Here is a 14702-nt window from a genome sequence, read left to right as displayed (position 1 = left end):
TGGAGAAAGTGAGATTCAGCTGGGAGACTTGATACGATTTTTACACCTGAGTGGAAAGTGAAACTATTGGAAACATTATTTAAGCACTACTTGCATCTGCATCATATCCTTTATCACTTGTCCGAGGTCAAATATGAAGTCAAGGATTATGACCCTTCATCAGACAGACAGATGCACAGAGATGCCGTCCATGTCCTCCATATGAAGCCCTACTATAGTCTAGAGGCACAGATTGACAATGGGAGGTTCAAGGAAACTGAAGACTCACTCAATGTTCATGAAGTGTTGATGGGAGGAGTTGCCTTTGATGATCATCACAGTAAAGGGGATGCAACACAACAACCATAATGCAAGGACCCACCAGTGCTACCCATACAGAGGACATTCAGGATACAGAGGACATCCAGGGTGCTGCGGCTGGCTCAAATGATGGCTTCTGAAACAGCAGTTTGCTGTTTTTCCAGGAAACTAACACAAAATAAGATACAAAGATTAAAATGTTACAGTTAACTTTTATATTATCCACAAAGCAAAGAAGAGTAATGGCTTACCAGTATTAGCTATTTGTGTTTCTAACTGTGAAGCTTTAAAAAGTAGGGACATGATGGTTAAAAATGATGTAATGAGGTAGTAGGGAACTGATGACGATGATAGGGTAAGGGGGTACTAACAAAATAGTAATGAGTTATATGAAGTACTAATAAAGCTAGAAATGGAATATGAAGATGAGAAGTAGTGTGGGTTGTGTGAGGCAGAGATTGTTAGGCTACATGGTAGGGAACAGTGTCTCTACAGTAACTAATTGTTGTGGAAGCATTTCATCAGGAAGGAAATTTTCAGCAATATAAACAAGAAAGTAGCAAAGACACCACCAAAATAACAATGTTCAATAAATGTGAATGAAGTAAATGAACAGGTATGTATTTTGAAGCAACATTTGGTTTATTCAGGTTATTTTCAAATCTGCAATGAAAAGTTTAGTAGTGCAAGGAAACCCTTAAACTGCAAGCAAAATGATAAAAATGTGCCCACATCTACATCTATACTCTGCAAAGCATCGTGAGGTGCATGATAGAGGGTATGTCCCACCGTACCAGTTATTAGGGTTTCTTCCCCTTCCATTTATGTATGGAGCAAAGGAATAATGATTGTTTGAATGCCTCTGTGCATGTAACAATTATTCTAATCTTGTCTTCATCATCCCTATGTGAAAGATATATAGGGAGTTATAGAACATTCCTAGAATCATCATTTAAAGCCAGTCCTTGAAATTTAGTTAATACACTTTCTTGGCATAGTTTACATCTGTCTTCAAGAGTCTGCCAGTTCAGTTCCTTCAGTATTTATGTGATACTCTCCCATGGATCAAACAAACCTATGACTATTCGCGCTGCCCTTCTCTGTATATGTTCAATATCCCTTGTTACTCTTATTTGGTATGGGTCCCACACACTACAGCAATATAATGCTCACACTGCAATGAATTTGTTCAATGTAGTGTTGTCCTTACCTCCTGTGTAATGTCAATATGAAATTATGTTTGTCCTAATGATTCCATCAGTTTAAAAAATCTGAATTTTCAAAATTTATCATTTGTTTTCATCCTGAGGCCACTGATGTCTCACGTTATAGCTTCCACCCACTTATTCAAACATACATATCGAGTCGTTATATGATTTTTATTGAAATAATATCTGAATTACTTATTTAATATTATTCTTAGATGTGTATACAACTACTAAGCTGAAGAACAAAGTAACTTGATAGTTGGTCTGTATGTATTTACTAACGTAGGTTTCTCATGTTTATTTTTCCATGTGTGACTTTGAGGTAATGGACACTGAATTATGATAGCAGTACCAGAAATTACTCACAATGGAGTCAAGCTAAGAAATGTCAAGAAAAAAAGTGTATGAAGTACAATGAAAACCGAACAGTGTAAATGGTAAAGTGATGCACTGAGCCACAGTTAACATGCCGGTTCACGCGCACGTACGTGTGTGTGTGTGTGTGTGTGTGTGTGTGTGTGTGTGTGTTGGGGCATGGAGTGCCCAGAAATGTGTGCAGTTATTTGTTACAAAATACTGAATTTTATCAAATGTGAAATATGAATTTATGTTGGAAAACATGAACAGATTTGTAACATTTATTTATAAAATATGTATAATGAATATCAGATTGACATCACTTAATTTCTAAGCATATAAGGTGTATTGCTGTTATTTGATTTACTTTTTAAAACTGCTGAATACTTCATAACTTGTGATATGTACTATCAGGCTTTGACTGTACTACATGTGTTTTGTGATGTTTTCTTCATTCACCTATACCCACACAAATACTCATCAAGCTACCAGACAGTGAAAAACACTCCAAAAGCTACCATACAGTGCATGGTGGAGGGTACTTTGTACCACTGCTAGTTATTCGCTTTCCTGTGCCACGCACAAATGGAGAGAGCGAAAAACAGCTGTGTGTGTATTCCAGTGCGAGCCCTGCTTTCTCTTAACTTTGCGGTATCATGCAAGATGTACACTGGTGGCAGCAGGATCGTTCTGCAGTCTGTTGCAAATGCTGGTTCTCTAAACTTTCTAAATAGCATTTCAAGAAAAGATCATCATCTTCCTTCCAGGGTTTCCCCATTTGACTTCACGAAGCATTTTTGTAATATTCGTATGTAACTAATCTAGCAGCACACCACTGAATTGCTATGATGTCTTTCTTTAATCTGATCTGGAGGCAACCCCAAGCACTTGAGCAATACTCAAGAATGGGTTGCATAAGTGTTCTGCACATGGTCTCTTTTATAAATGAACTACACTTTGCACAGAATTTACCTAATAAACTGAAGTTGACCATTCGACATCCCCACAAGTGACCTTATCCCATTGATTAAATGAGTTTCAAGCCCAGATTAATAAAAAATGCTTCACGTGTTCTACATAGTCTGTCCGAACTGGAGGGCAATGCGCAGAACATTTTTACAACCATGCAGAACAGTCAGAAAAAGGTTTTCTTTGGTGTGATGTTCAACTTGTGGGTCACATATGCACCTTCCTTGCTCTTAGTGAACCATCAGAGTCCTATTCCACAATTTTGTTATTTTGTGGTAGGTCAATATTGATAAGACTAAGTCTTGTTATCCATGATGGGTTTTTCCAGAACAGAATTGCCTATGTTTTTCATTTCAGTTAAATTGTGTCAGAAGTCCAAGCATTGTCATTTTTGTTCAATAGTCAAGGTATGCAGGAAAAACTTTGCACACACTTTTCTCTTCTTCAAAACTTTAAGAAGAATGCCTTGAACACTTGATTTAGAGCTGTTGAGGTTGTTGCTCCACTGTTATTTGTGACAACAACTACAACACTGAAATACTACGGCCACACACCCACCGCTTAATACTGCTTGCCCACAACTTACTGGTAATAAACACAGGTTGTTAATAGCTGTTAGTTTAAGCTGCTGCCGTAGTTACTGCACTGACTTTGCTTATATACCAGTAATAAAATCAGTCTCATAAGTTTTTGGATGGATGGTGTAGAAGCTCATTTCATTTTAAATCACTTTGCAACAATATGCTTAGATATTTCATTGACATGGCTGTGTCAGGCAGCACATAACTAATATTGTATTCAAACATTACAACATTGGTCATCTACATAAACATGCATTTTTCTGCATTTAGAGCAAGATGCCATTCATCATACCAAACAGAATCGTGTCCACGTCGTCCTATATCATCCTACAGTAACTCAACAATGACACTTTCCCATGCACAACAGCATCATCAGTGAACAGTTATAGATTACTGCTCACGCTATACAACAGATAGCTTACCCATGTAGACAACAAAAGTGATTGTATAACACTTCTGGGACACTTCTGATGGCACCTTTCTTTGTCTCTAATGAACACTCGCCACTGAGGACAATGTACTGGGTTCAGTTACGTAAAAATTCTTCGAGCAACTCGCATTTCTGGGAATCTATTCCATATGCTCAAACCTTCACTAACAGTCTGCAGTGGGGCACTGTTGTTCAAGACTGAAAGAAAAAAAAAGCATTCAAAACTACTCCACAATACTGTCCATATTACCTGTTATGAATCAACAGACATTACAGTCAATACTCTCGGTTAAAGACACCACTAACTAACATAGCACGATTGGGGTACTTCCACACTGCTGAGTGTAATATGTTTTTTGGATGATTCTACAGGTAAAACTGTTACAGCAGAACAGGGCAGTTGGTAGAAACCGAGTAGTAGTAGTAGTAGTAGCAGTAGTAGTAGTAATAATTTCCTTTCCTATTCCACTTGCAAATGGAGTGAGGGAAAAATGACTACCTATATACCTCCATACAAGCCCTACTTCTTTCATCTTGACTTCGTTGTCCTTACATGTATGTCCTTACATGTATGTTGGCGGCAGTAGAGTTATTCTGCATTCAGCTTCAAATGCCGGTTCCTTAAATTTTCTAAATAGAATTTTGCACAAATAACACCATCTCCCTCTAGGGATTCTGATTTGAATTCACAAGGTAGCTCCGTAACACTCACATGTTGATCAAACCTATGAGTAACAAATCTAGCAGCACATCGCTGAATTACTATAATGTCTTCCTTTATTCTGATCTGGTGTGGATCTCTAACATTCAAACAAAATTCAAGAAGGGCTCACATAAGTGTTCTATATACAGTCTCCTTTGTAGATTAGCTACACTTTCCTAAAGCTCTCCCAATAAACCAAAGTTATCTGTTCACCTTCCCTACTACCATCCTTATGTGCCCATTCCATTTCCTACCACTTTGCAATGTTATGCCTACATATTTAATTGATGTGACAATGTCAAACAGCATGCCATCAATACTGTATTCGAACTATATGGGGTTGTTTTTCCTACTCATCTACATTAACTTACATTTTCTTCATTTAGAGCAAGTTGCCATTCATCACAACATACAGAAATTTGGTCTAATTCATCCTGTATAAGCCTACAGTTACTCAACAATGTTACTTTCCAATGTACTACAATGTCATCAGCAAACAACTGCAGATTGCTGTTCACCAACACATACTTATAATATTTTCAAGAAATTGCAGCATACTATTGTTAAGGATATGGGTCTCTGCTTTTGTGGGGCAGTCTTTTACTCTTCTTACATGTTTCATTCTCTGCACGCTACTGGTGAGTGTTCATCAGAGGATCTAACACGATTTCCTAGCTTAAGGAATCCATTCTGTAATGCAGGTACAGAAATCAGCTTTCAAGACCATCACTGAACTGATGGACCCTCTGGCTGAGGCATTCCACACGGCTCCAAATCAAAGTGCCCCAATCAATTCTTGGTACAACACCACAGATTGTAAGACCTGCTTGCACCCTGCGAGCTAGGCTACCAGTCTTCACCACTTCTGCCCGCCACCTGCAGCAGCTGCACATGGCTTCAGAATCTATGTGACAGGACCCTTTGATGCTGACACGAATGGTGCTGACATGAGCTACAACTTAAAGATGTATTTTTGACAGCTGGAGACAGGGTCTGCTCAAAGTCCAAAGTCTAGGATGTGGCCCTCAGGCAGACATACCTAGTGTACATTGGATTTCTTTCTATCTCTTTTCCTAAGGTGCCCCATAATTCTCTTAACACTGCAGCTCCCAACAACTAGAAAATCCTTTCTCCTGTGTGCCTGTATGGACACTACTGAAGGAGTATCCACTTGTCCACTCATAAGGTGCATCGGTAAGATTGGGGGTGGCCTATTCCCACATTCACCCTCTGCCTTGAGTGACACAAACAGGTTACAACTTGCTGCTCACCCTGAGGTGACAGCCACTCACCCTCTGGTGAGCTCAGCTTCTCCCCCCTCCCCATCCATCATCTGTTACACTTGAATGTGGCTTGGGAGAAGAGCTCACTGGTGAAACAAGCAACACTTTAGGTTCCCTATGCAACAATATAGTTCTTCTACGGCTGCTACATCCTGAGGCAGCAACTTGCAGACACCATGCCCGAAGTGTTTTCATCTTTTTGTCAACTATTTCCAACTCCTCCTGCAGCCACACACAACAAGCACACATCCTATTCTTCTTAATACTAAAATGTGAATGAAAACCATAAACAAAAATTAGATCTGTTGTCTTTTGGACACCCATTTGAAATATTGAATTGCTTAAAATCACAGATGCAAGCTACTACAGAGACTGTCACTGGCACTAATTCACTGAGTGCTTCCAGACAAGTGACTGGATTATCCAGCTAACTACTTTCAATATTGATTACTATAACCCAATCTGCATAAGGAGCAGCTGATGAAACAAAGCAAGGTGTAACAGCTCCACTTGCTATAACCCCACTCCTAATACAAGCACTTCTTTTGCTTTTTGAAAAGAATGTTTCTGTCAAGCTGGAGAACATGTGTTGTTTTTGTTGTTGTTGTGATCTTCAGTCCAGAGACTGGTTTGATGCAGATCTTCATGGTACTCTATCCTGCGCATCCTTCTTCAACTCCCAGTACCTACTACAACCTACATCCTTTTGAATCTGCTTAGCGTATTCATTCTTGGTCTCCCTCTACAATTTTTACCCTCCACGCTGCCCTCCAATACTAAATTGGTGATACCTTGATGCCTCAGAACATGTCCTACCAACTGATCCCTTCTTCTAGTCAAGTTGTGCCACAAGCTCCTCTTCTCCCCAATTCTATTCAATATCTCCTTATTAGTTATGTGATCTACCCATCTAATCTTCAGCATTCTTCTGTAGCACCACATTTCGAAAGCTTCTATTCTCTTCCTGTCTAAACTATTTACTGTCCATGTTTCACTTCCGTACATGGCTACACTCCATACAGATACTTCCAGACGTGACTTCCTGACACTTAAATCTATACTCGATGTTAACAAATTTCTCTTCTTTAGAAACGCCTTCCTTGCCATTGCCAGTCTACATTTTATATCCTCTCTACTTCAACCATCATCAGTTATTTTGCTCCCCAAATAGCAAAACTCCTTTACTACTTTAAGTGTCTCATTTCCTAATCTAATTCCCTTCTTGTCTTTCCTGAGAATTGTTGATTCCGAGTTATCTCTTGTGCAACCTGTTGACTTCCGGAATGTTCATATCTTAAAATGCAATCCTTTCAAAAATCCAGTGTCAGTTTTCTAGATCTATTTCTATCGATTCTAAAAATGTATAATTTTACTAGAATGACATATTAGCCTATAAAATATTCGATTTTGAAAATTTTGCTTTCTAGAAAAATTTTAACAGGCTGTTTTAAATCTCAGTGCACAATCATACATCCATGATACAAAACATAATTTGCCATTTATACCTTTTTGAGAATATTTAACCAGTTCTTAACCAAAACAGTGTCTCTGGCTAATGTGTATCTGTATTATGTACTTTTTCTGTCTTTTATGTTACTACTGCGATCCGCCTTAGTAGCTAAGTGGTCAGCGTAGATGACTGCCATGCATCTTCTGCATGATGTCAGTCAGACTGTGACTAGCACTAAATGAAAAAAATCACAATGTCAGTCATTCGGTACTCAATATTCAGCATGTAAAGCTCTGTGTCAGTCAGCTTTATTCCAAATGCATCAGCGCTAAGTAATTATCAAGTACGGTACTGTTCATGCAGTCAATCTGCGTTTAGCAGTCAGTAGTTTACACTCAGATATGATTGAATTGCGTGTTTACAATCATTTGTGTACATGTATGGACTAACTTAGTCTGACTGCTAAATAATATATAGCAGTCTTTTTTCAATATTCCTGTCTGTCACTCAACACCCCCTCTATGTGGTTATTAGCGAAGCACCTTTTTTATATTATTGTTATTTCATCCTGAATTTTGCTGATTTTGCCTAGTGGCTTCTCTTCCATCCTACAACCCAATGCTGCTTCCCTTTGTTACTGTTCTACACTGCATACATTATTCAGTGTCCATCCTTATCTTTCTCTTCTTTCCTGCATTTTCTTGTTGCCTTACAAAACACACATGCTTTCTACCCACTTACCACACTCCTCAGTGAAGCTCTGATTTCCAAGCAATGTTATACCACTGGTCTCGACTGTACACAACACAGGGCTACATGCTTGCGAGTGACCCTACGTGCAGCACCCTGTGAACCACGTCCTCCCCACCAATATACTTATTCCCTGACCTGCAAATAGCTCCCACAATCTCTCTTCATCCGCATGTATTTCCCTGTGGTCCTACTGGTATCACACACATGTTCTCCAATATTACACCTAATACCCCTCCTTATCTTTCTCATTCAAGCAAATACCTTGCTGACAGCCCAATCAGTTTACACGTATTGCCTCTTCTGTGCATCCATATCCTACCTACAAGCCTGCACCTCTCCAAATTATCATCCTTTTATTTACTTTCATATTTATTTTCAATTTGATATCATCCTGTTTTCACATCAATATTATTTCATTTCCATCTCGTTCTCCACTATACTACCCATGGTTTAATCTTTTTCTTCCACTATACTTCATCTGGTTTAATCTTTTTTGAGAGTTCAGAGATACTGCCATGTATTTCTTTATCCTCCACTAGGGATCCTTGCTTCTTTCACCTGCAACAATACAGAAAAGCTTCCTTATCCCTAGCCAGAACCTAGTTCCACATACTGTTTCTGTGTTAATGCCTAGCTCATGGAATCCTTCCAAATGGCCCGATTATCAATTACCCATCTTTGACTAAAACCCGCCTCCCATAGCGACATATATGTGTTAAAAGCCTATCAGTCCATAACCCTCAACAACCTAGCCTCGCAAAGCCATATTCATCAAATCCAAGCCTCCTTGCACTCTCTCTTCTGCATCTATAAAACAGTCCTGCTCTCCAATTCCAAATTCCTGCATCTCATCTCCAAGATGGAAACCCTTACCCTCCAGGAACTAGAGCAACACACAGAATGCCACCTCAAAAAACTGTCCAATCTATTCACCTCATACTGCCACCTTGACCACTACTCACTACCACAACAGTCTTCATCAGATATCCTTACTGTTTTTGCTACTCCCTATGACACTCCTTCCCGCCACTCTACAGAATCCAGATCACCAACAAGCCTGCAACACATCCTGAACCTGTCCTCCACAAATCTAAGTCCCACAGAAGTATCAATCCCTGCTCATTCCCTGTGAACTTTCCAGGATCCCCTAACCACAAACCTTGGCTCACCATCATTCCCCAAATTCCTCAACATGGAACCAGCCTTACATCTACAGAAAGAATCACAACCCACCAGCCAAAAACTGATTCCGACCTTATAATCCTAGCTCGCAACAAAGGTTCCACCACAGTAGCTATGAATTGCAGGGAGTACCTGGCGGAAGGCCTCCACCAGTAGACAGAAGCATCCACCTACAAGCCCTGCTAGAGTGATACCTTTCCAAAAATCCAGCAGGATCTCCCTCCTCACCCCCACCATTGCAAGCACTCCCACCTTCTCAACGTTTCCTAAAGTTGATAAAACCAACCACCCTGGATGTCCCATTGTGGGTGGTTACCACGCTCCCGTAGAGGGAATAGGCACTTGCAAGGCACCATACCATGCTAGCCTATTCACGGGCCATCGAGAGGAAACCTTCCTAGCCAACCTAAAAACTCACCTCATTCAGATTCCTTCTTTTAAATCTACACTAAGGGTAATGACAACCTATCCACATTCCTACAGAACCTCAGTATCATCTTCCCAATTCAGTTTAAAGTCATACTGAAATAAACGATCATGACTGTTTCAAAAATATGAATTGGTTTTTCAGAGACTACTACCAGTCACAAAAATTTTGTTGACTTAAATGATTTAATGAAGCAACGTGTTTCGAGATATAAACCTTATCTTCAGTCCACAAACATTTATCAAAATAAAAACATTTATGAAATGTATACACAGATAATAAAGTTGTTCTTTACTGGTATGTGCTGTGGTTGTCCTATGGAGAGAAGGGAAGGTTAACATAATATGAGGGAATATTAACTTCTTCATTTGTTAGTCAGTTCAATGTGTGTGTGTGTGTGGGGGGGGGGGGGGGGGAGGGAGGGGCATGTGTATTCTCTACTTCTTATGAAGGACATTGTACAACCAAGAGCTTAAATATTACTAGTATTCTTTCATTGTGCCTGTCTGTGACTCAATGCTTCCTCCATGATGTGAGTAGCACTCAACCCTGTCCATATTGTTATTCCATCTTTGAAAAAAATGGTAATAAATAAAAGGAAACTACATACCACAGAGGCTGCCGCACTTGATATGTCATTTGTTTCCTCTTTTTTTATCCAAACACGTTTTTTGCCTTCCATCTTTGCAGTTCTAAGCCCCTGAAAAACATGTGACCATATAAAAACAGTCTTATTCAATTTTTATTGTTACTCTGAGAGAGTTCAAAGGTAGTATTTTCAGTACACTACTGATTGCAGCATATATGCCAACACAAGAAATAAATTTAACTCTGGCAGAGGAACACGCATAGCAATGATGAACCGTTTTACAATTCCCACGTTACACAGAACATGTGATCTCAAAATTATAGAAAATCAAAACTGGATGCAATGGAAACAAATGATTAGAGACTGCTGTTTTTTTTCCTTTCTTTTAGCAAATGCTTATGTTACACTATCCAACTGTGAGCATTGTGAGAATTGTATATTCATTTTTCTACAAGAACTTAACTTCACCATGTCTAAGCAACTGACATGTGTAAAGTGAATTTGCCAATTAAAACCACTTACCACAGACAACCTCAACTTCACAGATGAGGAAAAGGATACAAAAGGATCTTTCAATCTTTTGCAAGTTTAGCGTTTGTAGATTTAATTTAGGAATATCTTGGTGTAAACTATAAACTGAGAGGCTCACATCTGAATCTGAATCTTGGATCATGCGTCAAACTGAGAGGTTTACAATCATGTTCTTATTAATTTACATAATAACAGAAAAGAATTTGTACTTCCTAACCACACATGCAGCACTTTAAAAACAAAATGAACATTTAACCCTGTGGACTGTTCAACAGTTTGTGAAGAACATTTATATCAGACAATTTAATATGTGTTTTTCATACAGCTGTTTCTCTGAGATTATATAATAAAGGCTTTCACCGCATTTGCCAGCAACTAAGACAAGGAATGGAAAAGTTTCATGGGACACAATCATACAAGCTATAAGATGAACTAGCAGCCATTTCATTGAGACATTCCTTGACTACATTTATAGTTCTACATTCAATGTCAAGACACCACTGCCATACTGGAATCTTAATCTTTTCACTTAAAAAAAAAAACACACACACACACACACACACACACACACACACACACACACACAGATATAACCGTCCACGCACATTGCAATGTCACAGAAAAACAACAACAGCCCACACTCTCAGCAATGCCATACAACATTTGTTACACGTTTCTTTCATACAAAACTGATTTAGTGAAATGCCTCCCTCTTAAATGCGTGCCCTTGTTAAATTTTCTGTAAGTTCCGGTGTCATGTTTACTCGTTTTCAGTGGTTATTACTCTCTCCCTAGCAGCACATCATGGGCAAATTACCTTTTTTAAAAAAGAATTTAATTACATCCACACCCACTGCTGTGCCACAAAACTACATAGAAACTTGTTTAAACACAGGTCTACGCAGCTGAGCGAACTACTGTATAGTGTATACGAATACTCAAATGATTCTGAATATACACAGCAAAGTGAATACTGTCTACAGCCTTCATTTCATGCCCACATAAACATTCCCTGAAATGATGTATCTGTGGTAACATGAATCGGAAGTATTAAGGAATACGATAAAACTGCCCATTCTATGATCTGGAGTAGCAGATCACAGCAAACGTTCTTCTTGTCCCTTATCGTCCTTTAGAAAAGTTATCACTTCACAACGGGTAAGCAAATCAACACAACCAAATAGTGACGGTTTGCATTTCACTGTTCTCCTATTATCGTCATCACAAAGCATTAAACAATCACCTCTAGTCTCACTGGGGATAAAAGCGTACACTGCTGCATCAACTACAGGTAATACATCACAACCAAGCCTTTTCTTTCAAGGTGTCACGGAAGATATAATACAAATTCTCTCGGGTGGGGCGAAATTAGTAAGCACTTTATAATATACATACAGGTGGACATGGTATTTTTCATTCCGGTAACTGATGTACAGTATATGCACATAAAGTGGACCAAAACACAGACGGAAAACTTATTTAGGCCCATTTCCCCGTCGCAATTCGAAAACTAACCTTAACACCATTACGTACATAATTCACCGTTATCCTAAATCATTATTAAAGCCGCCAACTGTGATTCAATCGTTCCGCTAAAGAATTAAATCATTTTAAAGTGTCAGCAAAGGGCATTAAATTAATGCAACACTGGCATAAACAAGTTACAAGAACATCATCTTAACAAGAAGTTCGTGAACTGCTTCGTAAGTCCCAAACAATTACAATAATGAAAGCATGCCATTTATTTTGTCACAGAATTAAACATTAACATTCCCTTCATACATGTTTGTTACTTTTTCTCGCATATTTATTACCTAGAGGATGAAATTTAAAAGTTTACAAGCTACAATAGCAACTGCTTGGCTTCTACTGAGCAGCCAATCAGAACAGGCGTCAGACGAGTAGCCACACAACATCATAACACCACAAACGCACGGTCCAATTTAAGAAGTCCTCACACGTCCAACAATGATTGTCAAGCCGTCAATATATGGACCATCTGAGGGTTCGTATAGTCAATACTAAAAATATTGACGAGCAGTATTGGTGGCCGTTTAATATGCTCATTATCGTCAGTACATACTGAAAGTGTGACATGAAGCATTGACGGTTTGTCAATATCATTCATCAAAATGTTGACAGAACTTCAACAGTCAGGCAAACGGCGTTAGTGTGCATTGTCTATGTTTTCAATACGCCCAAGGAAAGTAAATGAAATTCGCCTTTGGGCGTTTCGTACTATACATTGAATTTTTCAAAGCAGTCTTTTAACACAAAACAACAATTTTAATAATCTATACAGGGGTAAGCACTGTATATGTCACTTTAAAATGGTCTACGGAGGGTTTTCTATGACACTGCTTACTGTAGTAATCTGAAAGTATAGTTTTGTGAATTACATAGCAATTTGGGCAAAATCCTTCCACGCCGAAAAATATACATCATATACCTGCAATGAGTAGAGGTCTGCGAAATGCATGTCAGTTTCACCAAATTATCACACGTCGTAAAAGATGTTTACGTTAATTGCCTTACGTATCCTTAACAGGCAGTTCCATAGAATTTTACTAATTGTGTTTACTAATATTACAGATCTAAACTTCGAGCATTCGGATGACCAGTTTGCCGCCAGAAATAAAGTTACGGTACTCCTAATCTCTCGTCGACTGCGATTGCCTCTCTCGTAAACGTCTTTCTCTTCTTTATTTTATCTCGTATTGACATTTGTAACTTGTCATATGCTGCAGGACTTATCGGAAACTATTTATAAAAACTTTCGGGTCCGTAGTTCTGATTTCACTCAGTAAATTAGCGTGTGACCAGTTAGCTGTAAAGGTAGAAGACGTGCTTTATTGGTGCTGCACATTTTAACGATTTTGATCGAGATAAACTTACGCTGCAGTGTTCTTCTTCGGCATGCCAGTGTAGAAGTGTGCACAGAATCAACCAAGTGAAAAATCCGTGCAATACGCACGATTATTTATATATAAAAGCTAATTTAGGAATTTTACCTTGTGTGAGGCCGCTTGTACAAGATCATGTGCCGATTTCAAGTTATAGATTCGCATATGTTACTGTTCCCGTCGCTTCTTCTGCATAATCTTTCATTGATTGTATTAATACCCGTTTGTTCTGAATTATCGTGAAATTTTGAACATTCGCGAGTGCTGCGGCAAACTAGTACTATAACGTCAATTGTAAGCTTAAACTAAATTGGGCTATTCCAAAATTTTTGAGGTCAGTAAACCTATACTCGTTCGAAACAGTCTTTCTCTAATTTCGTTGCATAATTACATGAGAAATAGGTTGGTTTCAGAATTTTCGGTCGCTTACAAAACTATATTTTCGTAAGTTAGCGGTTCGAGTGTTCTGCCATAGTATACATCACCCTTGAATTTCATTGTATATTAGCGCAAATAAACGTGCGTTTTTGAGAATTCTCAGAATCAACCATTATCCTTTGCATAATCTATGAACAATCTGTAACAAATCGGGGTTTTTGATTTAGTTACTGTAGCACATTTCCTAACATATGGTGTCACATCTAGTTTTCCGTTTAAGAGGAGTAACCATTTATACATTGAAGCGCCAAAGCAACTAGTATAAGCATGCGTATTTCAAATACAGAGATATGTAAAGAGGCAGAAAACGGCGCTGCGGTCGCCAACGTCTACACAAGACAAGTGTCTGGCGCAGTTGTTAGATCGATTACTATTGCTATCATGGAGAATAAGGGGAGATGGCGCTACGTATCCCAGCCGTACTACGTTTTGAAGCCATGGGGGCGTGGCTCGCTGCCATGACACTCTGACCAAAACATTGCCAGTGTGCTATAGCGCTGCGTGTATTAAAGTCGCTAATTGCACCATATACGCATGTAACGTCATCAGATTGGTTGTTTCAAAGTTTTTGTTTAAAATAAAATCTCGTAAAGGCGAA

At 38.8% G+C, this 14702-nt stretch overlaps 1 protein-coding gene across 1 annotated transcript in view; it reads right to left on the bottom strand.

Moving 5' to 3' along the window:
• LOC126484669 (uncharacterized) overlaps positions 1-12112 on the bottom strand; it is a 300769-nt gene extending 288657 nt beyond the window's left edge. The window contains exons 1-2 of the mRNA XM_050108262.1: positions 12007-12112; positions 10254-10343 (exon numbers count right to left, since the gene is read on the bottom strand). Coding sequence (XP_049964219.1) covers positions 10254-10343; positions 12007-12045 — 129 coding nt within the window. The 5' untranslated portion in view covers positions 12046-12112. The remainder of the gene's footprint in view (positions 1-10253; positions 10344-12006) is intronic.
• Positions 12113-14702: the final 2590 nt, after the last annotated feature.

This window comes from Schistocerca serialis, chromosome 6 (assembly GCF_023864345.2).
Source record: "Schistocerca serialis cubense isolate TAMUIC-IGC-003099 chromosome 6, iqSchSeri2.2, whole genome shotgun sequence".
NCBI lineage: Eukaryota > Metazoa > Arthropoda > Insecta > Orthoptera > Acrididae > Schistocerca > Schistocerca serialis.
The sequence above is the reverse complement of the archived record's forward strand: the minus strand, read 5'-3'. Positions and strand labels throughout refer to the sequence as shown.